This window comes from Larimichthys crocea, chromosome XV (genome assembly GCF_000972845.2).
Source record: "Larimichthys crocea isolate SSNF chromosome XV, L_crocea_2.0, whole genome shotgun sequence".
Taxonomy (NCBI): Eukaryota; Metazoa; Chordata; class Actinopteri; family Sciaenidae; genus Larimichthys; species Larimichthys crocea.
This window is the reverse complement of record NC_040025.1, coordinates 20,048,948-20,073,436: the sequence shown is the minus strand read 5'-3', so window position 1 is coordinate 20,073,436 and position 24,489 is coordinate 20,048,948. Positions and strand designations below refer to the sequence as shown.

Here is a 24,489-nt window from a genome sequence, read left to right as displayed (position 1 = left end):
TCTGATATGAACTCGACTGGAGTTTGCCTCTGCCTTTAGTAAGTTATAGTATCACATGGCAATGGTTTAGCCTCAGTGATCATTTCCATATATGTGGGAAAGAAATACATATCATTTAATGGTTGGGTGACAGTTTACAAATCAGTATGCAAAACCTGCTGCTGCTGCAGAGACTTTGCGTGATGTATAGGCTGCGGGTTTAACGATCATCACAATAAAGCAAGTTTAATGCCTCAACCAAGAATAAATCTGGTAATCCTTTTAAAAGAAGTAGAAGTTCTCTCTGGGAAAATTTGACAAATTCACACTCATACTCAAGATCAGTATACTTACGTGGTCACAATAACAACAATGACAACAACAGCTGATGTACTTTTTAAGGTGTGAATAGATGTTTTTAGTCGGGCCACACAGACCTGATAGCCCATATCATTCTATATGACTCAACTGATAGGAACTTTATATGAAGAATATACAAACATTATTTTATCACATAATGAAATTACCAACAGTTTAAATTAAACAGCCAATGTTCTCACAGTGATATCAAAATACTGATATCTGATACTGATACTGAATTTATATATATCTATACGATATATATATATATCTATATATCTATATATATTTCTATTTATATTATATCTATTATATATATATATATATCACATCAAGAGATGCAGTGATATCCAATCACTATGCAAAGAGTATAGTTTATAGGAAAGGGTTTATAAACCTATAATAGGTTTTTCTTTGCACATTGTCATTGCATGTATGGTACTCAGAAAACATTTTTCTTAATATGCCCTTTTAAAATAATTATTTATATAAACTAATGTACCTTGAGGCTCTTGCTATTGCAGGAAATGTTTCACAATTGAATGGTTCTTTAAAAGTAAAATAGACTAAAATCAGAATGCTCACCAAGTATAGATAAGCTTCTAAGATCACACAGGATGGACTCACAAGCAAATACACCCAATTTAAATTTATTCAACCCAGTATCTTTGGTTTAGGTTAAAAAGCCACGTCCTCTTACAAATGATCTCTGCATGATTAAACACTAAACCACACAGGTAATCTGAAATGGGAAAATTTGCAATCACTCAGCAGATGAAGTGATAAATGGTCAGGACTCTCACCAGAATTTGAATTAATGCAACCTGTTGGCGGAAAGGCGGAACTCTTGGTAGGATGGGCTAGGCCTTCATCAAGTGAGACAGACAGACATGGAAGTTAATAAAAAAAAAAGTGAATCAGCTATGAGCTTTAACCATATCAAATCAAATTAAACACATATCCATTTTATGCCTTTATTGAATTGAATTTATGACTTAGTTAACTGTGATTTAACATTTAATGTCCAGAGGCAGTTAAATAACACATAACCTAAAACATGAATCTTTTTAAAGTATAGTGTACATTGAATCTTACAGTTATATATGTTTTAATCCATATGCCTGTACAACCTTACAACCTTACAACCACATATTATCTTGAAATTGGTTATTCAAGTGCAAAAGAACAGGTTATCACAACAGCTCATTCTCATGTGCAAGTACATTTCTTGAAATCCAATTTAAAAAATCTTTATTTCTCACAGACATCATTATATCATCATAAGTACAATGTCTAGAGAAATGCTACATTGCCATGGTTGAATATTGGCGCAGTAGCAATTATTTGCAAAATGCACATCTATACTTATATTTTATAGGTTAATGAATAAGAAGAAAAATTTCTAAAGAATTTTTTAGTGTGCCTGACTCTGGCCCAGTCACCCCCATACATTATTATTGACACTGCTCAGCAAATTCAGTATTAATACAACAAGCTGTGTCATTATTGCCTTTTTAATGGGCTCTTATTTTGAAGGGATTTTTATTTTGAAAGACTTTTGTCTTGTGTGTGCATGCTCGGGTGGGTAGCGTGCCAAAAAAAGTGTGTAAGAATAATAATAATAATCGCAGTGAATAGTATATAGTGTGCTCTTTCAGGCACAGTCAATAAAGTGGCTAAAGCACTTCACAAGCATGTTTGTTGCAAAGCAGTCATTGCATTGATATCTCAGCCTTAAGGTAAACAATTCTGTTCACCTTACAACATTCAGCCATATAAATATATTTAAGGTCCAGCAGTAGTCTAGCACGCTGACAGCATTACAGTAAAGTGTTGCCATTATTCAGTGAGATCAGTGTTATACCCCAAAACAAACATATCCATTTTATGGCTTTTATGAATTGATTTTATAACTTAGTTAACTGTGATTTAACATTTAATGTCCAGATGCTGTTAAATAACACACACAATTAATCTATATTATATAGTGTACATTGAATCTTACAGTTGTGTATATTTTAATACATATGCCAAAAATGGTACATGCTTATATTCTCTCGGATTTAGTTATTCAATTGCAAAGGGCATTTCATGTTTGAGTACATTTCTTACCTGTTAGTGTCTATTAGCTGATGAGTAGCTCAGTATTGCAGAATTTTGAAATAACCAAGATCACAAATTTATATTACCTCACTGTATTAACTCACTGTGAACATTGTGCACAATTTAGTACTAGTCAAGCAAGGCCAGAAAGATCTGGCCTTACAGGTACAGTGTGTAAGATTTAGTGGCCTCTAGTGGTGAGATTGCAATCAATTCAACTGTTAGCCAGAACCAGCAAATGCTTCTTCTTTTTCTGCTACATATGGAGCCCTTTGACTGTTCTGGGCTACTGTAACAAAGATGGTGGACCCGCTCCTAATGTAAATATAAAAGGTTCATTTTAAGGTTATAAAAATGTACAATTAGTAGTTCATTTTCTATCAGTGAAAACATAGTTATGCAGGTTATATTCCATCAGACATCTTTTCTGTCTGGGCAGCTACTGGCTAATTGTTTTGGTATAATTCTGAATGAGACCTTGGAAGTACTGTTGTGTATTTTTGTCAGGCTGAAAAATTATAATGTAACATTTTGGGAGGAAATAAAACAACAGGAATGAATAGAGACTAGAGAGTACTGCCAGTGCGTTGAGAGTTTGGATGTACTTGCCATTGTAAAGCATGTATTCAGTGGCAAAGGTGATCCAGATGAGGATCAGCAGGAGCAGGCAGAAGGTTATTGCTTTGGCCTCATTGTAATTTTTTGGGAGGTCTTTTCCCATGTAGGAAAAAATAAAGCAAAGGCAGCACAACGATAAAAGTAAAGCCACAGGACCAGAGGATGCTATAAGATTAATGTCACAACCAAGTATGATTTTGTCTGGGTACCAAAATGTTTCATTGTAGGGCTTGGGTGGGGCACAAGAATAGCTGATAACAAGTAAGAGTGCCTGAATTACAAATGCCACAGTGATGACCAGCCATTGTCCATGATATTTCATCCACAAACTGTGGAGCTTGGGGAACTTAGCAGCTATTTTGAAAATACAAACAATTTGAAAAGAACGAACAACAAAACATGCCAGACAAACAGTGTAGAATAAAATGAATGGCAAGAACCTTAAAATACAAAAGGACATTGTTGGAGTACCAAAGTAAAAGAACACACTAAGACTAGACAGACTGAGGCAGCATAAAATTAGGAAGCACATTGGTCCCCCAGCAGATCTGACAACAGGTGTGTTGTAGTTTATGGCAAAGAGAACAGACATGGCTAGTGTGAGACCTACCAAGGCCCAGGTCCCAACCATGATCAGGATAGCCCCACTGTCTGTGAATGGGATGTACTCCACCACTCGCAAATTGCATGATGTACTTCCTACTGCAGACCATTCTGTGTCCTTACAGGGGATGCATTTGTAGGGATCCTCTGTTTTACATCAAAAAGAATAAAATGTATATAAAGTTAGGGTTAATTTTTGAAAATACGTCCATACAGCTAATTAATAAATTGACATCTGAAAATGATCCGCAAATTAAACTTTGATGTTCATAGTAATGACTAAACTTTTCTTCTTTTTTTTTTGCAAGTATGTGCTGCATGATGAAATGAGAAATAGTTTTGAGATTAGTTGCCATTTCAATGCAGAGTGAAAACTGAAGCTGAATTTGCTATAACAGTTACTTTATGTCCAATTAACAAAAAATGATGGTAACCTTAACCATGAAAAACAAGCTTAGTCTAAAATAAGAACCCATCAAGTAAAGAACAGCAGCCGTGCTTTTACTTCATTTTCTTCCTCTAAAATATAATATTTTACCTGTGCTGTTGATATAAGTACCATTTGGACAGATTTCACAATTGAAGCAGCATTTGTGGATCCCATCTTTTTTTTTTGCATATCCTACAGCACATTCTGGGGAACACAGTGAAGTAGGTACCTGGACAAGACAATTATTTAGCAACAAATAAAATGTAAGTCAAGCAAAGAGAATACTGTGGAAGATGGAGGCAAATGAGAGGGAAGTCATGACAGCAACATAGCTTTTAAAGTTTTCAACAGGAATTGTAAAAAATGAACATCCTATTAGACACTGAATGATATGTTTATGTTTATGTTTTGACAACATTAACAACCTCCTTATGTTCATTTTCTTGATAATGGGTGATAAGTTCTCCCACTGTCACTGCTATTACCAAACCAATGTGCCTTTGTATAGACTTACAAATTGCTGTAGGAGGGGAAAGAAACAATCAAAGCATTTTTAATTACCATATAATGTTATAACTCTTGATATACTGCATTGCACCACACAAAATTATGAAAAACAACTTACTTCATTTCTGTACCAATTAATTTTCGTTCTGTTGATGAAAAAATTAGTCCGTGGTTGAAAATGATAAAAGCCTATCTCCTCTGCGTCGCCACTCTGATTCCAGAAAACTATAGAATAGGATCCGAACTTGGCGCCACCATTCTCATCAAACTCAATACTTTGGTTTAAAAGTGTGAAGTTTGACTTCATCAGCTCTGCTAGAACCTTATGTGGAAATAAAAAGTTCAGATGACTGTTACTTTATCTGATTTCACACTGCTAAATTATATCCCTTAGAGGGAGACATATATTAGGCTAGTATTTTTAGTTCTTAAAGACAGTTTCATGTCATAGCTATACATGTAAACTATTCAGATAGTTAATTAACTGAATTATCTAATTATTACTTACCATGTGTGGGTACACTGTAATATTATCATTACATTGGTCAAATCCACATTGCAAGGTATTATGTAAGGCATGTGCAATGGCATATACAGCAGAATAAACAGGAAAAGAGAAAGATGGGTCCTCTGTAAGGATATCTTCTGGGCTCAGGTTACTGCAGTTGCAATCCTGATTACAAAACATATGTTGTTCTTCATTTTCACAATGATTCTGGCTTTTTGCAGAATAAATAAAATCACTGAAACCCGGTATCGTCACTACTGGCTGAGACACCCCAAGTACAGTTCCAATATTTTTGATTCCTTTCTCTTTGGGGAGCTTCTTATTTAAGGACCAGGTGTCCGCTGCTATCCACACCTTATTTGTGATATTCAGTTGTATTGCTGATTCAATGACAGCTTCAGCAGCCAATTTTGGAGCAAAAACAATAATGATATGTACTTTTTGTGCTTCTATTTGTTTGAACATTTGTACATAATTTGTATTGTCGTTGAGGTCTTTGGTGTATGCCAAGCAGATCTCAGTCTCTGTAATTCTCTTCAAGAACAATGTCAGTCCATCTTTTCCAAAATCATTATCACTATTGAGAAAAGCCACCCAACGCCAGTTGAAGTGCAGTATGATGTTAACAATCACTTCTATGATGTTTTTGTTGGAATGCACTGTTCGTAGAAACGAGGGAAATTTAGCTTTCTCTGTAAAGGCAGAGGCAGCAGCTCCATAACTGACCTGATGAAAGAGTAATCAAGAAATTGTCATAATTTTCTGTGAAAATGAATGAATCTGCAAATGTCAGGTTAAGCTGTTTCAAACTTACTATAGGAATGAGATCCATCATGAACAGTGGTGCTACAGTCAGGGTGTCAGTACTTGAAAAAGGGCCAACCACTGCTATTACATTGGACATATTCTTCCATTGTCCACTCCATGGATGGGGCAAGCCATCAGCAGAGATGAGTTTGAAAGTTCCTGGGAAACTGTGTATATCTGAGCAGAGGTCAAATATCTCAAAGCCAAGAGACACATTTGGCAGGAGGTTGGTAGAGTTATTGATTTCTTCTACAGAGAATCTCATCAACTGAAACCTCCGATAACTTGACAGAATGAATAATTGACTATGAACAGAGAGAGGACAACAGAAGAGTAGGATTACATTTTAATTAAAACGATTAGTCTTCAGACCCTTACACAGATACAGATACAGATGCAACAAAATGCAATGAGCATGGACTGAGGTCAGATCTAATGTTATACCTCAAATTTGATAACAATAAATTTGATAGCAATTTATAATAGATTATGGGTGAAATGTGCTACAGCAATGGCTATTGAATTTGCATTTGGGGCAATTGTTATAATCTATTGCACTATTGCATCACTTTGTCATTAGTTTCAACTTATGCATTTATTAAGTATTTTTTATGAAACTCACCTGGAGCAGTCGGTGGCTTCTGGTCTGTACTGATAAACAGGGCCAGAACCATGATGAATATCAAAAAGTCCACCTATCAAATAATCTCCTCCCAGATGAAACTCTGAGGCTGGAACAGTGCATTGGGTAAAGACATGTAAAAGAGATTTAAGTAGACAAATAAAGACTAGAAAGTATTCCATTGTTGTAGTTACCATTTCCCAATCTGATGTGATCTCTAATTAGGTTTAGCCTCTACCTTTAATAAGCAATAGGATGTTCGTAAAGGCAAACCCCCAGTATGCATTTCCATGTGCTTGCATGATTTCAGATGTCATTAGGACATACTTGTAAAAGGCTGGTGGAGGTTACTCAAATCAGTATGCAAAAAGCATTTAAGCTGCACACACTCTGTGATGACCACAGAGAATAACAATGTTTACAGTAACTATGATAAATGACTTGGTTCAGCCAAGATGACAAATGCACTATATACTGTTTGTGTATGTTTGTGAAATCCTGTTTCTTTCCTGTAACATTTGTATTGTTTAGCATGCATACTTTTCTTCAGAGCAGGCCATTGTGTCAACATAAGTGTACCTGCAGCAAATTTTCCAAACTAAATGGAAAGTTAGGTGTTGAAGGGACAGTCTGGGTATTTTGAAGTGGGATTGTATGATGCACTGATCTATAGTCAGTGTATTACTTACAGTACACTGCAGTGTTATGGTATTTAAGCCACATAAAGTGTAAGCTATATTTGAAATATTTTCACCATTCAATATCTTCCCATCAGACCGCCTTTTTCTTTAGCACTAACCAGTGGCGGACTGGCTATCGGGAGCACTGGGACATTTCCGAGGACCAAAGGCTCGGTTCGGGTTGCGTTTAATTTTTAAATAAACAGTCCGTCATGCAGCTCATTAAGTTATCTGCCTCGCTAAAGCTCACACAGACTGAGCAGCAACGTTGCCCCCCCTTCCTCTCTTTTTGTGAGGCTCTCTGTCCCAGAACTGCAGGGACACGCACACCAACCTTTATTTAACCAGGTAAAATCCAATTTAGATTAAGAACATATTTGTTGTTATATGAACATAGCCAATGCATATAAAAATGGTCAATTACTGAATTTGAATAACTGGGAAATTCTAGGTGGCTTTTGGATTTTTTTTACAAAGGTGGAGAAGGGAGCAGTGTCAGCACAGTCAGCAGCACTAGTGCTGCAAGAGCTCCTGCTGTCATAGCAGTGGTGGACAACAGCAGTGAAAAGTCAGAGCAGGAACCTTCAGATACAATTTAAGTACAACAACCAAACATGCAGGCTATATTTTACATACTGACATCAGTAGGCGCCCAACCTAACTTACTCTTAGTGTTTTGCGTTAATCGGGTGGTGGCCTGGAATGGTATTCAAATTCTTTTCTGTCATTCTCGTGTATCAAATTGCTACTCAGACTGCAATCATAGGGGTTGATTTTTTTTGAGGGGTTGAGGGTTAAGGTTGAAGAGAAGCTGTACAGTATTTTCCAGATGTGGTCTATACTTCACTATGTCCAGACATTGTGCCGTGGCCTCCACAAAACAAGAACATAATTCTGGCTTAGTACTCCTGGCACACAGGGCCAGTGATAAAGATTATACCACCCAATCTCCAGGTCTGAGAAGGTGTTGAGGCTTATGTCCTCGACCCTGCCCTGAGCTAATTGAGATTCGTTCTAATATTGGGAATTGGGAATTAATGTTACATACAGTCTCTGACATCTGGCCTGAGTGTTTTACTGTTTGGTCACTTTGAAGTGGTAGTCTCCTATATGGAGCATGAGATCCACATTGATCCTGTGTTTTATAGCTACACATGATTGACTGACAAACCCAATGACATAGTTTGACTGGGTATAAGGGATGAACACAATAACAGAAACACTTGGACAAAATAATGCAAGTGAATGCATTGAATATGGATGTTTTTGGATAAGGCTTGCCAGATCTATTGTAACTTTTGAATTATTGTTATTATTAATATCATTATATAGGAAAGAGTTCTTGATATTTTATCCCACTTATGTGAATAATGGAATAATTTTCACATCAACCAAAAAACCAAAACCAAAAAAAAAAAAAAAAAGGAAATACTGAACTAAAGTTAAAACTGTGTACATCTGTTGCATTTAGGAACCATACGTCAACATTATCCACAACTCTTGCTCACAAAATGTTACTTGGTTATTTATATATTAATGTTAAAATAACTCATTTTCAAAATAATTAAAATTACCCAATAACAGTGCACATATGAAACATCTGGAAAGAACAACTAAAGATCATCTTTTTATACATTGGGCAAATGTCATATGTTAACTCAGGGGTCGCGAGCCAGATGGCTGGCTCTTTTGATGACTGCAGACCGGGGTGAAGGTAAGCCGGTACGGTCCGGTACGGTCCGGTACTGCGTACCACTAAAGCATTCCGTGGCAGTACGCAGTACCAGGAAGATGGGAGAGCGGCTGTCTGCTATAAAGCCCTCATTTAGAACAAGTCATGGCCGCACTCTGGGTCTTTTTCTGTTTAAACATTGCTTTTAACTCCGTGCTGTGTTTTAGTCCACGCTGGACGGAGCCTTGGCCGGGCATCTCCCTCTCTCCCCCCGGTGGTCTTTTCTGCGCCCAGCCTTTGAGACGTGTACCACACCTTTAATGTCTTTACGTTCATTGCAAAATGAAAATCAGTAGGAGAGTAAGCAGTTGCGTTTCGTGTTATTTTGTTCAATTTTTACGATAGACAACAGCTCGGAAATATACTACTGATGAGCTAATGATTAATGACTCAGCAGTACGTGAGTGCGCATGCGCGTCTACATCCGAAACACAGCGGTGCTGCAAGATCGGGACCATGCAGCACCAGAAGTTACATTAATGTTAAGAAGTATTTTATTTATTATTGGTTAGCTTCAGTACAACAACGTTATTAAACAGAATAAATCCAGAGACTTATTATACTCTAAAATTGTTGTCTTACTTAAAAATGCACGCATTTATTTGTATTCAGTGTTAAAGAATATTATATGGCTCTCACAGAAATACATTTTAAAATATGTGGCTTTCATGGTTCTCTCAGCCAAAAAGGTTCCTGACCCCTGTGTTACTGCAAAATCACTTTCCTTTCTTGCTGCTTTGATACACTTCCGTACTAGAAGACACAGAACTATATAAACGTACATCTTTTTTGAATGTCTAAAACAGTGAAGCAAACTCATGTCTGTCAAAGTGAAAGTCCAATGAAATGTTTTAAAATGAAAAGTTTTGCTATAGTAATGATCTATTAATGACATAAATGAATTTAAGTTCAGATGAGGCAGAAAGATCACACAGGGTCACAAACAAATACACATACAAATGAATTAATTAATTCAACCGTGTATCTTTGGTTTATGCTAAAGTGCTACATCCACTTACAAATGAGCTCTGCATGACTTAAGCTTTGGCCACATAGGTCATTTGAAAGGAAATCATTTGCAATCACTTTATGGATGAAAGCAATATATACCCAAACCATGAGGTGGACTCTCACGGAAGTTTGAATCCAGCAACCTCCTGATGAAAGATAGTGTGGCCTGTAGAGGTATAGTCTTCACTGCCCTCATGTTTGAATTTGACTATGATTTTGATTGATAAAATCTGTCAATAATTTCAATGCACAATTATTATTGCTCTATCTCAGTGCATTTTAATGTATTGTATCCTCAATTTTCTATATTACTGCACATGGCTACTTTTTCATCAATTCATTTAAGTCAATACCAGTATCTGTGTGACCCAATTCAGTACATAAACATGATCCTCCTCACTCTCTCAAATTCAGAAGGCAAAGTTGGCTTTGCCTTCTCAATGGCTTTTTTTTTTAATGAAAACAACTTGATTGTCAATCTCTCTTTTGGGGATAGAATACATAGATAGACTTCTACTGGTGTCTAAAGGGATAAGTAATACAGTGCATCTCTGCGTTTCTCATGCTAATTTCTTCCTGGGTGGCAGCATGTCTTCCTGACTATAAATCATGGTACCAAGACATAACACATCTAAAGAACACAAACAAAAAGATTAACTGAGCATTGAATGTACCTAATAACAATTTTACAACAGCAAAGGAGTAATACAGATTTTGGGGTCAGCTTGTATGTGATGTGATTAACTATGATTCAATTTAGATGGAGAATTGCAATACCTCTGAGTACACAAAAATAAAATCGGTGCACAGAGAGACCAGATTGATACCCATGCAGACTACAGACATTTGGACAAGGGCCTGCAGAACAAATCTAGTGTAGCTCTGCTAGGAAATAAGAGACTAAACATTGGTGATGTAACTTAAACATAAATTATCACAACATTTTTTTGTGTCTACAGTGCATGGTATGTGTAATAAGCCGCTCCGGTCAAATAAACAAGTCACAGCAACCCGTCACACTGTGGGTGAATGTCATTATCGAGTGTCAATATCAGCATAATTAAAACCAGTTACTGTTGGTAAAGTGGAAAGGATGTATTTAAAGTTCAGCTCTCACAAACTATGCAACACCTAGTATTCACTCAGTCTCTTACATAGAGCAGTGATTTCATCACAGATGTATTACTGTAGAGTTACAGCATAATTCATTACAGGAATAATAAAGATAGAAAAGATTATATGATGAATAATATGTTACAATATGGGTGTATAAGTAAGTAGAGAAATTGGTAAAATGAGGTGGACCAATAGGTGAAGAGGTTGGATTCTTACAGTGGCATCCCGTTTTTAAGTTGTGCTCTATATTGGATTGAGATGAAAGAAAAATATTGCAGTAAGACACACAATTAAGAAATAATCACATTATATTCAAGAAAAACAGTTGGCATACAGTCTGGCTATGTAGCCTTTATTTATTACTCCAGGGTAAAGTATTGTATATTTTAACACAGAATCTGTAATAAAACTGCACATGAACACTGACATTCTACAGCCTAATGTTAATCTCAATACAGAAAGTTTGATTATACCATGAGTATTATCAGACATCCAAATAAGAAATAATCACATTATATTTCCAAAAATCGATGCATCCATAAAGAAAGAGAAACACACTGGACATAGGCACTGAGAAAAAATGGCAGCATAGTCTAATATCCTAAGTAGCCTTTATTTATTACTCCAGGGTAAAGTAAAGTAAGTAAATTTCACTAAATCTGAATCTGTAATACAACTGCACTTAAATACTGACATCCCACACCCTAATCTCAATACAAAAAGTTTATTGATACAATTTTATTCCAAGTATGCCTGTAGTACAGCCTGGAGACAGCATCACAGTGCCTTCAGGTGGTGATGTCACTGACATAAGAAATGACATAATGAGAATATAGATCTGAGTAAAACAGCCAAATAACATAGTAACATGATTTGGTTCAAACTAAACAAAGAGATGAAGATTTAAACTACTATGTACTTTTTTGTCTTACTATGTACCATGGTTATCCTTTGATTGAAAGTATTTAGAAGGCCTGAAGTACATCTGTCACATCTGTCTACTATACAGAGTAACACATATTGACTGGAAGCTACTGGCTAATTGTTTTTGTATAATTCTGAATGAGACCCTGGAAGTACTGCTGTGTGTTTTTGTATGATTGAAAAATGATGATGTAACATTTTGGGAGGAAATACCACAACAGAAAGGAGTAAAGACTGGAGAGTACTGCCAGAGCGTTTAGTGTTGGGATGTACTTGCCACGGTAAAGTACATATACAGTGGCAAAGATGATCCAGGTGAGGATCAGCAGCAGCAGGCAGAAGGTTATTGCTTTGGCCTCATTGTAATTTTTTGGGAGGTCTTTTCCCATGTAGGAGAAAATAAAGCAAAGGCAGCACAAACACAAAAGTAAAACCACAGAACCAGAGGATTCTCTAAGATGAATGTCACAACTAAGTATGATTTTTTCTGGATACAAAACGGTTTCATTGTAGGGGTTGGGTGGGGCATAAGAATAGCTGATAAGAAGTAAGAGTGCCTGAATTACAAATGCTACAGTAATGAGCAGCCATTGTCCATGATATCTCATCCACCAACTGTGGAGCTTGGGGAACTTGGCAGTTATTTTAAAAATGCAAACAATTTGAAAAGAACGAACAACAAAACATGCCAGACAAACAGTGTAGAATAAAATGAATGGCAAGAACCTTAAAATACAAAAGGTAATTGTTGGAGTACCAAAGTAAAAGAACACACTAAGACTAGACAGACTGAGGCAGCCTAAAATTAGGAAGCACATTGGTCCCCCAGCAGATCTGACAACAGGTGTGTTGTAGTTGATGGCAAAGAGAACAGACATGGCTAGTGTGAGACCCACAAAGGCCCAGGTCCCAACTATGATCAGGATAGCCCCACTGTCTGTGAATGGGATGTACTCCACCACTCGCAGACTGCATGATGTACTTCCTACTGCAGACCATTCTGTCTCCTTACAGGGGATGCATTTGTAGGGATCCTCTGTTTTACACAGGAAAAGAACAATTTCATTAAAGTTAGGGTTAACTTTTGAAAAATGTGTTCAAAATCAATTTACAAAGCAGTGTTAGATGTGGTGTTCAGAGTGAAAATGCAAGCTTCTTACATTAACTACGTTCAACCAATATGAAAATTCCAGGTAAACCCTGTTAGCCATAAAAAATGCTCTCATGTATAATAACTTACCTGTGCTGTTGACATAGGTTCCATTTTGACAGATTTCACAATCGAAGCAGCATTTGTGGACTCCGTTGTACTTTTTTGCGTATCCTACAGGACATTCTGGGGAACACAGTGAAGTAGGTACCTGAACAAGACATTTTTTTTTTGCAGAAAAATAATGTAAGTGCAAGATAATACAGTGAGGGGTGGAGGCAAATGATAGAGAATGATAGTGATAGAGAAATAGCAGTAATTAGACCAACAGAACTTCTTAAAACTCTAAACAGAATAATAAATAAATAAATAAATAAATAAATAAATAAATAAATAAATATAGTCAGATAGAATGTTAAACTAATCCATGAATAACCATTGGTTGATGTTTCTGATATCATGTTTTGTTCCCTGTCACAGGTATCACTAAACAAAGGTATAATTTTTCATATTTGCATTCATCCACACAGACATCCTTGCAGAATTGGGAAAACCAGAGCAAAGTGTTTTTAAGTTAACCTTATAAACTTTTGATAGGAATAAACAACTTACTTCTCCCTTTGTGTGCCAGTGAATTTTGCTACTGTTGATGAAGAATTGAAACGATGGACGAAAATTATTAAAGCCAACCTCCTCTGTATAGCCATTGGGGTTCCAGAAAAGTATAGAATATGATCCGTACTTGGGGTCACCATTCTCATCAAATTCAATACTTCGATTTAAAAGTCTAAAGTTTGACTTCTTCAGCTCTTCCAGAACCTGATGCGGGTACACAAAGTTCAGATAGCTCACATGTGTTCGCAATGTGATGTGTTGATTAAATGGTTCTTAGTTCTCTAGATTGTACACATTGTCTGAAATGTTCGATACCAAGGCATTTTTTGCAAGGTAATAAGTGTAGAAAGCATGTACTCCCAGGTGAAGGATCAATTAACTCAATATTAATTGCAGCAATCAGACAAAATATTTCCAAACTGTGCTGTGCTTTGACAGCAATGAACCTCACAGAGATCTAATGAGATTAAAGTTTAACAGAGGTACAATTCTCTTTTGATGACTATATGGTTTAAAGACTTAGTTCACATTACTTCTATCTAATGACAAAACAGATCAGCATTTAGTGTATAATTGTTTACTATATTGAATTCTGAAATTATTTGTGTACTTACCATGTGTGGGTACACTGTAATATTGTCATTACATCTGCCAGCTCCACATTGCAAGGTATTATGTAAGGCATGAGCGATGGCATACACGGCAGAATAAACAGAAAAAGAGAAAGACGGGTCTGCACCAATGACATCACTTGCATTCAGGCTGCTGCAGTTGCAGACATAATTACAAAAGTTCTGTTGTTCAGCATTTTCACAATGATTCTGGCTTTTTGCAGAATGTACAAAATCACTGAATCCAGGTATTGCCACTACTGGCTCTGCAACCCCGAGTACAGTTCCGATACTTTTGATTCCTTTCTCTTTTGGGAGCTCCTTGTTTAAGGACCATGCATCTCCTGCTATCCACACCTTGTTTGTGATATTCAGTTCTATTGCTGACTTAATGACAGCTTCAGCAGTCCATTCAGCAGCAAAAACAATAATGACACCTATCTTTTGTGCCCGTATTTGTCTGAATATTGAGGAGTAATCAGAATCATAATGCAGGCCTTTGGTGTATGCCAGGCATATTTCAGTGTCCTTAATCATCTTTATGAACAAGTCCCGTCCATCATTGCCATAGTCATCATCAATGTTTAGGAAAGCAACCCAGTGCCATTTGAAGTGCTGCAAAATGTTAACAATCACTTCTATGACGTCTTTATTGGGATGCACTGTTCGTAAGAAAGAGGGATAATTCTGTTTTCTTGAAAAGACAGAGCTCGCAGCTCCATAACTGATCTGTGAGAAACATAGAAATTGTCATTATTTTCAGTGACAATAAATTCTCAAAATATATACTTAATATAAAAAAAAATTAGGATTTGGTCTATCAGTTAAATATATGTTATAAAACACTAATTGGCGAACCTACCATAGGAATGAGATTCATCATGAAGAGTGGGGCTACAGTCCGTGTCTCAGTGCTTGTATAAGTGCCGACCACTGCTATCAATTTAGACAGACTCTTGTATGGTTCACCCCAGGGTTCGATTAAGCCATTGACTGAGACAAGTTTCAAAATTCCTGGGAAATTCTGTAGATCTGTGCAGTGGTCAAATATCTCATAGCCAAGAGACACATTTGGCAAGAGGTTGGTAGAGTTATTGATTTCTTCTACAGAAAATCTCATGACCTGAAACCTCCGATAACTCGATAAAATGAAGTCTTTACTATGGAAGGACAGTGAGAGAATGTAAGAATTATTTTTATTGTTCAAGTATGCAGACATGGATATTTAAAGAAGGATTCCATGGAAGTAGGACTGAGGTCTATAACGCAAACTTGTCCTTCAACGTTTATAATTGTGCAATTAATTAAATTAGTTTTGGTGTAAATGGACTTCACACTAATTCATTCACCTGAAGCAAAACTCTTACATTTATAATGACATATAATCTGTTATACTAGCTCTTCATTAATTTCAGGTACGATTCAACCAGATTTATTTTAAAACTCACCTGGCGCAGTCAGTCAGTTCTGGTCTGTCATGATATGCAGGGCCATTGGCATGATGAATATCAAAAAGTCCACCTATCAAATAATCTCCTTCCAGATGAAACTCTGAACTTGGGACAGTGCATGGAGCCAGGACATGTAGAAAAGTTCCCATAAGACAAAAAGCAAGAAGATATGTCATCATTGTTGTTAGTTTATCAATCTGATGTGATCCCTCCTGTGATTTGTCTCTGCCACTAGAAAATTATGAGACATACATCATGGCCAAAACTCATTTCCATTAAATTTGGGAGTATAGCCAACCCACTTAAAATGGCTGGAGGAGAATAAACAAATAGCATGCAAAAAATATCAACACTTCTACTTCAGAATCCCTGTTATGTATACCAACAGTGTTTAACAAACACCATGGATAGACAAATGTATTGCTTCTATCATTAAGAAATCTAGAAATTCTGGAAGTAAACACATTTATTAGTATTCATTTTAAATGTATGCGTGGAAGTAAAGAAATAAACAAATATATTATTGTATTCATGTCGAAAAATCATGGAGACACTTCTCATTTGTTACATTGGAATTTACCTTCCCCCAGCCCAGGTTTAATCAGGCTATTTTTGCCCATCAATGGTTTTAGACCAATTTAAAGAAAATCATAGTGATGATGCCTTGTGTAGCTCATTGAAAAATGACAGGACCTCAATTAAAACAACCACAGCCATCCACATTTATATCATTGAGGCAGTATCACATGTTAACATCAACATTAACATCTGCAACTCTAACTCACATGTATTTCCTGATTCCTGATAAATTTGATTAAAATATGAGGGTTAATATGAGTGTTAACCCTAACCCTAAACTTAAACCTAACCCTGTCTCTAATGTATTCTGACCTTAGGTTTAGTTAAAGCAGTAAGTCTTAAATCAACTGATTAATAAACTTCAATCCTATTAAAGTTTTCACATAATTATAAAAATAGCCTGGCCCTTTACAGTATATTATGTTGGCTGATGCAAACATACTTTCCTCTCTTCCTGCATTGGTACACACAAGACAGAGTTTGCATAAATGCCTGTCAGGCAAGGTTTAACACAAACTATCAATGGTAGAACACAATGAACTTTATGTTGAAGAAAAACTCAAAACGCAGCATTTTAATGTTTCACTCTTGCAGTGAACATTTGTCAGGCCATGTTTACAAAAGTCTGTAGAAAGCATTTCATACATTGCTCCTCAAACTTGGGTGCATAGATGACTAGGTGAAAAATACTGAGTGAAACTAAGTTGAATGAATATTAGGAAAATAACCATGAGTTTGCTCATTCTATCATGTTGGATGCTTTCTCATTAGTTGCTTCCATTTATCATTGTTTACATGAATATGATAAAAATTGTGGATTGGGGGACTGAACTTTTCTTTTTGCTTCTCTTGAGGGGCATGCCAGAAAAAGTTTGAGAACCATTGCTAGAGGGAAAGTGCATGATTTAAACTTCTGCTTAACAAGTCATTCAGAAGAATTTATGATAACTCTGTGGATGAAAGCACTTGACACTCAGACCAAAAGCTGGACTCACCAGAATTTGTAAAAGGGAAACCCTCTGATGAAAGGGCTATCAGTACTGTATAGGCTTGCAATGTTTTTTTATTTATTTATGAAAGACAGATTCATTTACTACTTCACAATAAGCTTTGGTGCATGGAAGTCATTGCTGTGAAATATGTGCACTTTACTTCCAAGAGATCACTTGCATGGGGAGTCTGCCATCAGCCACTGTGGCCTTAGTCTCTGGAATACTTTGACTGTGGATCTAAAGGGACTCCATCTCTGTAGACATTTTTAAAAGAAACCTTGAACTTTACCTTTTTAGCCTGGCTTTTATTTACTTGTCATTTACTGTTAGAGAGAACAGTAGCAGACACAAAGGTGCAAACACAAACCAGAGAACTGACTCAGGTTTAGACAGTTTATTGACTTCACAAAGGTAATGGTACCGATCAACTGGATTGAAATCAGCTTGGTTAATCAGCACCTAGACAAAGATCCTCAGAACAAAAACAAACATGACAAAATGTCTGGCTGTAACAGTAGTACTAGTACTGAGTAGTGCCAAATTTTCTTTGATGTCGGGAGACTTGAACAATGCTGTACCAAAAAGATAACAGGATATGAACCAGATAACTAGATCTCCAAACTGTCATAAAGCTGTACAACTTCAAGCCTCATCTGTGCTAAAACAAAAGGGATCATGAAAAAAAAAACTAATACTATTATGAACAATTAAATATTTTGGGATTGTCTTCTGTGGAATTAAGCAGATCAGATGTAAAACGATATTAACTATTTTCAAGAATCCCTGGATTTATAGAAGAAATTTTGAGACATTCCAAAAAAGTAACATTGTGTCTTTCTAATAAGATCTGATTGATGTTATTCACTTAGCCATATACCACCTATGGCTGCAAAGTGCAGGTTAATTTATCACGTTGATGTCTATGATTTTTTTCCACTGAAAATCTAAAAATGGTTCTGCTGACAAAACATTCCCAGGTCTACAATCTTATGTGTTGTGAGGAATATCCTGACTCACCATGCTTAGTGATAAGCACCAAAGACATGTTCCACATTTTTTTATCATATAAGTTCCCAAAACACTACCCACTACCACATTACTGTTGTTTGTGTCACAATGTGTGTTGCTTGAAATTACATCACATAATCACCATAAATAGACAACAGGACTCACTCGACTGCAAATTGGAATGGCTGACCAGTGGTTTATTTTGTTTTATTAAATCACTCTTTTCCATCACTCTGTTATAAAACTGTTGTACATAAATATCTATAAATATTTAAATTAGTGCAGACCTTAACAAAATTGACATTATGTGAAGCAGTTATATAACATAACATAAACAAGCAATAACATAAATAAGATTTTAAAGTGTATGTAAAATAAATATATAAAGCATATAATGTACATTAAATTGTAATCCATATGTCAGAAATATTCTTTTTGATTTAGTAGTGCATAGATACATCTCATCACAACTTCTTCTTTCTCATGTTTCAGTCCATTTGTAAACTGGTAGTATTCATGACCTGATGACTTCAGCATTTTAGAAGTTTAAATTTTAAAATAATTAAAAATTATAACTTAAAATAAGTGGCTAAATTGTATATAATTATCTTAACAATTTGGATGAAAAACATCACACTTGATATCCACCCCTATTTAATGATAGCTGTACAACTGAGGAATATTATCAAACAAGAAGAGTATTAATGCTAGTGGCTCTGTGAAGCTTTACTTGCTATAATTACATCCTGTCAGCTTCAGTACACTTTGTATTTGGAGTTTAGCAACTGTATGCTAACAGGCTAGATTAAAATGGTGACTATAGCAACGTTATACTTATAGCATCAGCATGTAAGCAGAGTAAGTATGAGCATATTAGCATGCTGATGTTAGTATTTGGGCTAAGGCACTAAGTCTATAAGGACAGTAACACATAGACAGTAGCTGTAGATTATTAGTCTTGTTTAGCTTCCGAAGTCAGAAGCTCTGAGTAGGACTGCGCCATGCCTATGAAACCACAATATTTATATTGTATATTGTGAAAGCTAATTTCACTTTGCTCATTAATATATCTTTCAGTAAAACAAACTAATAATTAATCCAAAATATATGTAACATGATTCTGTTACAATAAAACAAAGAGACAAAGATTTAAACTACTGGGTTGTTACTGTTACCCTGTCATTGAAAGTATTCAGAAGGCCTGAAGGACATATGCTACTGGCTAATTGTTTTGGTATAATTCTGAATGAGACCTTGGAAGTACTGCTGTGTGTTTTTGTGGGGTTGAAAAATGATGATGTAACATTTTGGAAGGAAATAAAACAACAGAAAGGAGTAGAGACTAGAGAGTACTGCCAGAGCATTAAGAGTGTGGATGTACTTGCCATGGTAAAGTACATATACAGTGGCAAAGATGATCCAGGTGAGGATCAGCAGGAACAAGCAGAAGGTTATTGCTTTGGCCTCATTGTAATTTTTTGGGAGGTCTTTTCCCATGTAGGAGAAAATAAAGCAAAGGCAGCACAAACACAAAAGTAAAACAACAGAACCAGAGGATTCTCTAAGATTATTATTGCAACGAAGTATGATTCTATCTGGATACAAAACTGTGTCATTGTAGGGCTTGGGCGGGGCACAAGAATAGCTGATAACAAGTAAGATTGCCTGAATTACAAATGCTACAGTGATGACCAGCCATTGTCCATGATATTTCATCCACCAACTGTGGACTTGGGGGAACTTGGCAGTTATTTTAAAAATGCAAACAATTTGAAAAGAACGAACAACAAAACATGCCAGACAAACAGTGTAGAACAAAATGAATGGCAAGAACCTTAAAATACAAAAGGAAATTGTTGGAGTACCAAAGTAAAAGAACACACTAAGACTAGACAGACTGAGGCAGCCTAAAATTAGGAAGCACATTGGTCCCCCAGCAGATCTGACAACAGGTGTGTTGTAGTTGATGGCAAAGAGAACAGACATGGCTAGTGTGAGACCCACCAAGACCCAGGTCCCAACCATGATCAGGATAGCCCCACTGTCTGTGAATGGGATGTACTCCACCACTCGCAGACTGCATGATGTACTTCCTACTGCAGACCATTCTGTCGCCTTACAGGGGATGCATTTGTAGGGATCCTCTGTTTTACACAGGAAAAGAACAATTTCAGTAAAGTTAGGGTTATCTTTTGAAAAATGTGGGGTGAATAGATAGATCAATTTACGAAGCAGTGTATCTATCTACTATCTACTTTACCTGTGCTGTTGACATAAGTTCCACTTTGACAGATTTCACAATCAAAGCAGCATTTGTGGATCCCATTATATTTTTTTTTATATCCTTCCTGACATTTTGGGGAACACCGTGAAGTAGGCACCTGAACAAGAAAAGTATTGAGTAGAAAATTCAGTATAAATGCAAGATAATACAATAAGGAGGAAAGGGAAATGATAGAGACAGCTCAAGAGAAACAGGAATGCGGAAAGAGAGAGATGGGGAATGACATGCGCGAAAGAGCCACAGGTCAGATTCAAACCCTGGGCATCTGCAGCAAGGACTGAGCCTTGGCACATGGGGCGGCTGCTCTACTAACTGAGCTAAACACTGCCCCCAGTTGTGCATCTTAAAATTCAAAACAGTTTCTAAAATATATTCAGATTGAATGGTAGATCTAGATGAAAATGACTCCATGAACAACCACCCTTGGTTGGTGTTCTGTTTTGTTCTGTGTCACAGGCTAAACAAAGGTATAATTTTTCATATTTGCATTCATGCACACAGACATCCTTGCAGAACTGGAAAAACCAAAGCAAAGCGTTTTTTAAAGTAACCTTATAAACTTTTGATAGGAATAAACAACTTACTTCTCCCATTGTGTGCCAGTGAATTTTGCTGCTGTTGATGAAGAAATGCAACGATGGACGAAAATCATTAAAGCCGACCTCCTCTGCATCGCCTCTGTGGTTCCAGAAAACTATAGAATATGATCCGTGCTTGGGGTCACCATTCTCATCAAACTCAATACGTCGGTCTAAAAGTCTAAAGTTTGACTTCTTTAGCTCTTCCAGAACCTGATGTGGGTACACAAAGTTCAGATTACTTGCATGTGTTCACAATGTGATGTGTTGATTAAATAGGTCTTTAAAATATTCTCCTGTGGAAGGAGGAACTGCAGTATGATGCCACTTTATGAAGTGCTTGAGATTATACATGTCTTTCATCATGAAATTTGCTGTGTGAGATTTTCATACCAAGGCTATGTTTGTAAGATAATAAGATTAGAGAGTGCGCATATCCAGTTTCAGGATCAACTTTTCATACTGTGCTGGTAGCTCCAAGTCAATTAAATTTGACACAGCCTCACAGTTGAACCTCACAGAGATCTAATGAGATTAAAGTTTAACAGAGGTACAATTCTCTTTTGATGACTATATGGTTTGAAAACTTTGTTCACATTACTTCCATCTAATGACAAAACAGATCAGCATTTAGTGTATAATTGTTTACTATATTGAATTCTGAAATTATTTGTGTACTTACCATGTGTGGGTACACTGTAATATTGCCATTACATCTGCCAGCTCCACATTGCAAGGTATTATGTAAGGCATGAGCGATGGCATACACGGCAGAATAAACAGGAAAAGAGAAAGACGGGTCTGCACCAATGACATCACTTGCACTCAGGCTGCTGCAGTTGCAGACATAATTACAAAAGTTCGGTTGTTCAGCATTTTTACAATGATTCTGGCTTTTTGCAGAATGCACAAAATCACTGAATCCAGGTATTGCCACTACTGGCTCTGCAACCCCGAGTACAGTTCCGATACTTTTGATTCCTTTCTCTTTTGGGAGCTCCTTGTTTAAGGACCATGCATCTCCTGCTATCCACACCTTGTTTGTGATATTCAGTTGTATTGCTGACTTAATGAGATCTTCAGCAGTCCATTCAGCAGCAAAAACAATAATGACACCTATCTTTTGTGCCTGTATTTGTCTGAATACTGAGGAGTAATCGGTATCATGATGCAGGCCTTTGGTGTATCCCAGGCAGATTTCAGTGTCCTTTATCATTTTTATGAACAAGTCCCGTCCATCATTGCCATAGTCATCATCAATGTTAAGGAAAGCAACCCAGCGCCATTTGAAGTGCAGTATGATGTTAACAACCACTTCTATGACGTCTTTATTTGGATGCAATGTTCTTAAGAAAGAGGGATAATTCTGTTTTCTTGAAAAGATAGAGCTAGCAGCTCCATAACTGATCTGTGAAAAGACATAGAAACATAGAAATTGACATTATTTTTTGTGATAGCAAGTTCAGAGACTCAGGTTTAGTGTTCAATAGTCTGATGGCAGTGGGGTAGAAACTGTTTCTGACCCTCACAGTCTTGGTTCGCAAACTGCAGTACCTCCTGCCAGAGGGGGAGAAGGACAAAGAGTCTGTGGCTGTGGTGGGTGGAGTCTTTGATGTTACCTTTTGCTCAAAAGCCAAAAGCTTGATATAAACTACTTGATCTATCTGCTTAAACATAAAAACACTAGTTGGCAAACTTACCATAGGAATGTGATTCATCATGAAGAGTGGGGCTACAGTCCGTGTCTCAGTGCTTGTATAAGTGCCGACCACTGCTATCAATTTAGAAAGACTCTTGTATGGTTCACCCCAAGGTTGGATCGAGCCATTGACTGAGATAAGTTTCAGTATTCCTGGGAAATTCTGTAGATCTGTGCAGTGGTCAAATATCTCATAGCCAAGAGATACATTTGGCAGGAGGTTGGTAGAGTTATTGATTTCTTCTACAGAAAATCTCATGACCTGAAACCTCCGATAACTCGATAAAATGAAGTCTTTACTGTGGAAGGACAGTGAGAGAATGTATGAATTATTTTTATTGTTCAGGTATGCAGACATGGATATTTAAAGAAGGATTCCATGAAAGAAGGACTGAGGTCTATAATGAATATTATAGATTTATTTTAAAACTCACCTGGCACAGTCAGTCAGTTCTGGTCTGTCATGATAGGCAGGGCCATTGGCATGATGAATATCAAATAGTCCACCAATCAAATAATCTCCTTCCAGATGAAACTCTGAACTTGGGACACTGCACTGAGCCAAGGCATGTAGAAAAGTTCCCATGAGACAAAGAGAAGCACGAAAATGTGTCATTGTTGTAGTTAGTTTGTAAAGCTGATGTAAACTCTAACCAAGTTTGCCTCTGCCTTTCTAAAGTTATGAGACACTGATGTTGGACAAACCTCATTTCCATTATTTGGGAGTGTACCAATACAGCTAGAAATGGCTGGATAAACAAATCGGTATGCAAAAATCATCCCTGGTATGTACATCAAGAGTGTTTACTAAACACTATGAACAGACTAGTTTATCGTTTTTGTTTTTTCATGAAGGAATCTAGTAAACCTGGAAAAAAAACACACGTATATGTGGCAAATATAAAAATAAAAAACATTTTTATGTTAAATAATAACGGGAGATTATTTTCCCTTCCTGTTCTGTTAAGGTCAATAAAAAAACATCTGAAAAAAGGTGCAAATCATGGTGAAACAGTTCAGCCACATTTATATCATTGAGGCAGTATGAATAAAACATCAATGTTAACATCCGCAGCTCTAACTCACAGCGATTTCCTGATTGTACAGGAAAGAGAAATGGAAAACAAATTTGATTAAAAACTTTTATCAATTAACCGTTAACCTAACCCTATCTCTTATGTCTGTCCAATTCTGTTTTCTCATGTTTAGTTGAAGCAGTAAGTAAGTTGTTAAAACAACTGATTAATAAACAGCCTTATCAAGTATATGTGTTAGTATATAAACACCTGGAAAGGGGAACCAAGTGTCAACTGCAGGGTGTACTTTCCTCTCTTCCTGCATTCGTACACAAGACACAGAATTTGCATGCACCTGTCATGCAAAGTTTAAAACAAACTATCAATGGTAGAACACATAGAAACATAGTATTTTTAACCTTATCATCCTTGTCAAGAGTGAAAGATTGAAATGCTGAGTGAAACTAAGTTGAATTAATATGAGGAAAACAAACATATTCATATTA

At 36.5% G+C, this 24,489-nt stretch overlaps 3 protein-coding genes across 3 annotated transcripts; all 3 read right to left on the bottom strand.

The window, feature by feature from the left end:
- Nucleotides 1-2,881: 2,881 nt before the first annotated feature.
- Nucleotides 2,882-6,719, bottom strand: LOC104938210 (taste receptor type 1 member 1-like). The gene is made up of 6 exons (XM_010754567.3): nucleotides 6,538-6,719; nucleotides 5,923-6,220; nucleotides 5,109-5,834; nucleotides 4,719-4,922; nucleotides 4,202-4,322; nucleotides 2,882-3,810 (listed from the first exon to the last, which is right to left on the bottom strand). Exons 1-6 carry the CDS (start codon nucleotides 6,717-6,719, stop codon nucleotides 2,882-2,884), a joined length of 2,460 nt encoding a protein of 819 aa, XP_010752869.3.
- A 5,388-nt stretch (nucleotides 6,720-12,107) lies between these two features.
- LOC113747725 (taste receptor type 1 member 1-like) lies at nucleotides 12,108-16,003 on the bottom strand. The gene is made up of 6 exons (XM_027288556.1): nucleotides 15,825-16,003; nucleotides 15,239-15,536; nucleotides 14,380-15,105; nucleotides 13,763-13,969; nucleotides 13,241-13,361; nucleotides 12,108-13,036 (listed from the first exon to the last, which is right to left on the bottom strand). Exons 1-6 carry the CDS (start codon nucleotides 16,001-16,003, stop codon nucleotides 12,108-12,110), a joined length of 2,460 nt encoding a protein of 819 aa, XP_027144357.1.
- Nucleotides 16,004-19,621: 3,618 nt separating this feature from the next.
- On the bottom strand, nucleotides 19,622-23,583 carry LOC109137941 (taste receptor type 1 member 1). Its single transcript, XM_019256682.2, has 6 exons — nucleotides 23,402-23,583; nucleotides 22,969-23,266; nucleotides 21,951-22,676; nucleotides 21,275-21,481; nucleotides 20,667-20,787; nucleotides 19,622-20,550 (listed from the first exon to the last, which is right to left on the bottom strand). The coding sequence occupies exons 1-6, from the start codon at nucleotides 23,581-23,583 to the stop codon at nucleotides 19,622-19,624; spliced, it is 2,463 nt and encodes an 820-aa protein (XP_019112227.2).
- Nucleotides 23,584-24,489: the final 906 nt, after the last annotated feature.

Coding starts and splice junctions, on each gene's coding strand:
- LOC113747725 (XM_027288556.1), bottom strand. CDS start 16,003: ATGACATATCTTCTTGCTTTTTGTCTTATGGGAACTTTTCTACATGTC. Junction 15,537..15,824: donor GAACTGACTGACTGCGCCAG/GTGAGTTTTAAA, acceptor GTCCTTCCATAG/TAAAGACTTCATTTTATCGA. Junction 13,362..13,762: donor ACTGGCACACAAAGGGAGAA/GTAAGTTGTTTA, acceptor TGTCTTGTTCAG/GTACCTACTTCACTGTGTTC.
- LOC109137941 (XM_019256682.2), bottom strand. CDS start 23,583: ATGACACATTTTCGTGCTTCTCTTTGTCTCATGGGAACTTTTCTACAT. Junction 23,267..23,401: donor GAACTGACTGACTGTGCCAG/GTGAGTTTTAAA, acceptor GTCCTTCCACAG/TAAAGACTTCATTTTATCGA. Junction 22,677..22,968: donor TGATGAATCACATTCCTATG/GTAAGTTTGCCA, acceptor GTCTTTTCACAG/ATCAGTTATGGAGCTGCTAG.
- LOC104938210 (XM_010754567.3), bottom strand. CDS start 6,719: ATGGAATACTTTCTAGTCTTTATTTGTCTACTTAAATCTCTTTTACAT. Junction 4,923..5,108: donor TTACAGTGTACCCACACATG/GTAAGTAATAAT, acceptor TTTCCACATAAG/GTTCTAGCAGAGCTGATGAA. Junction 3,811..4,201: donor TACTTATATCAACAGCACAG/GTAAAATATTAT, acceptor GATGTAAAACAG/AGGATCCCTACAAATGCATC.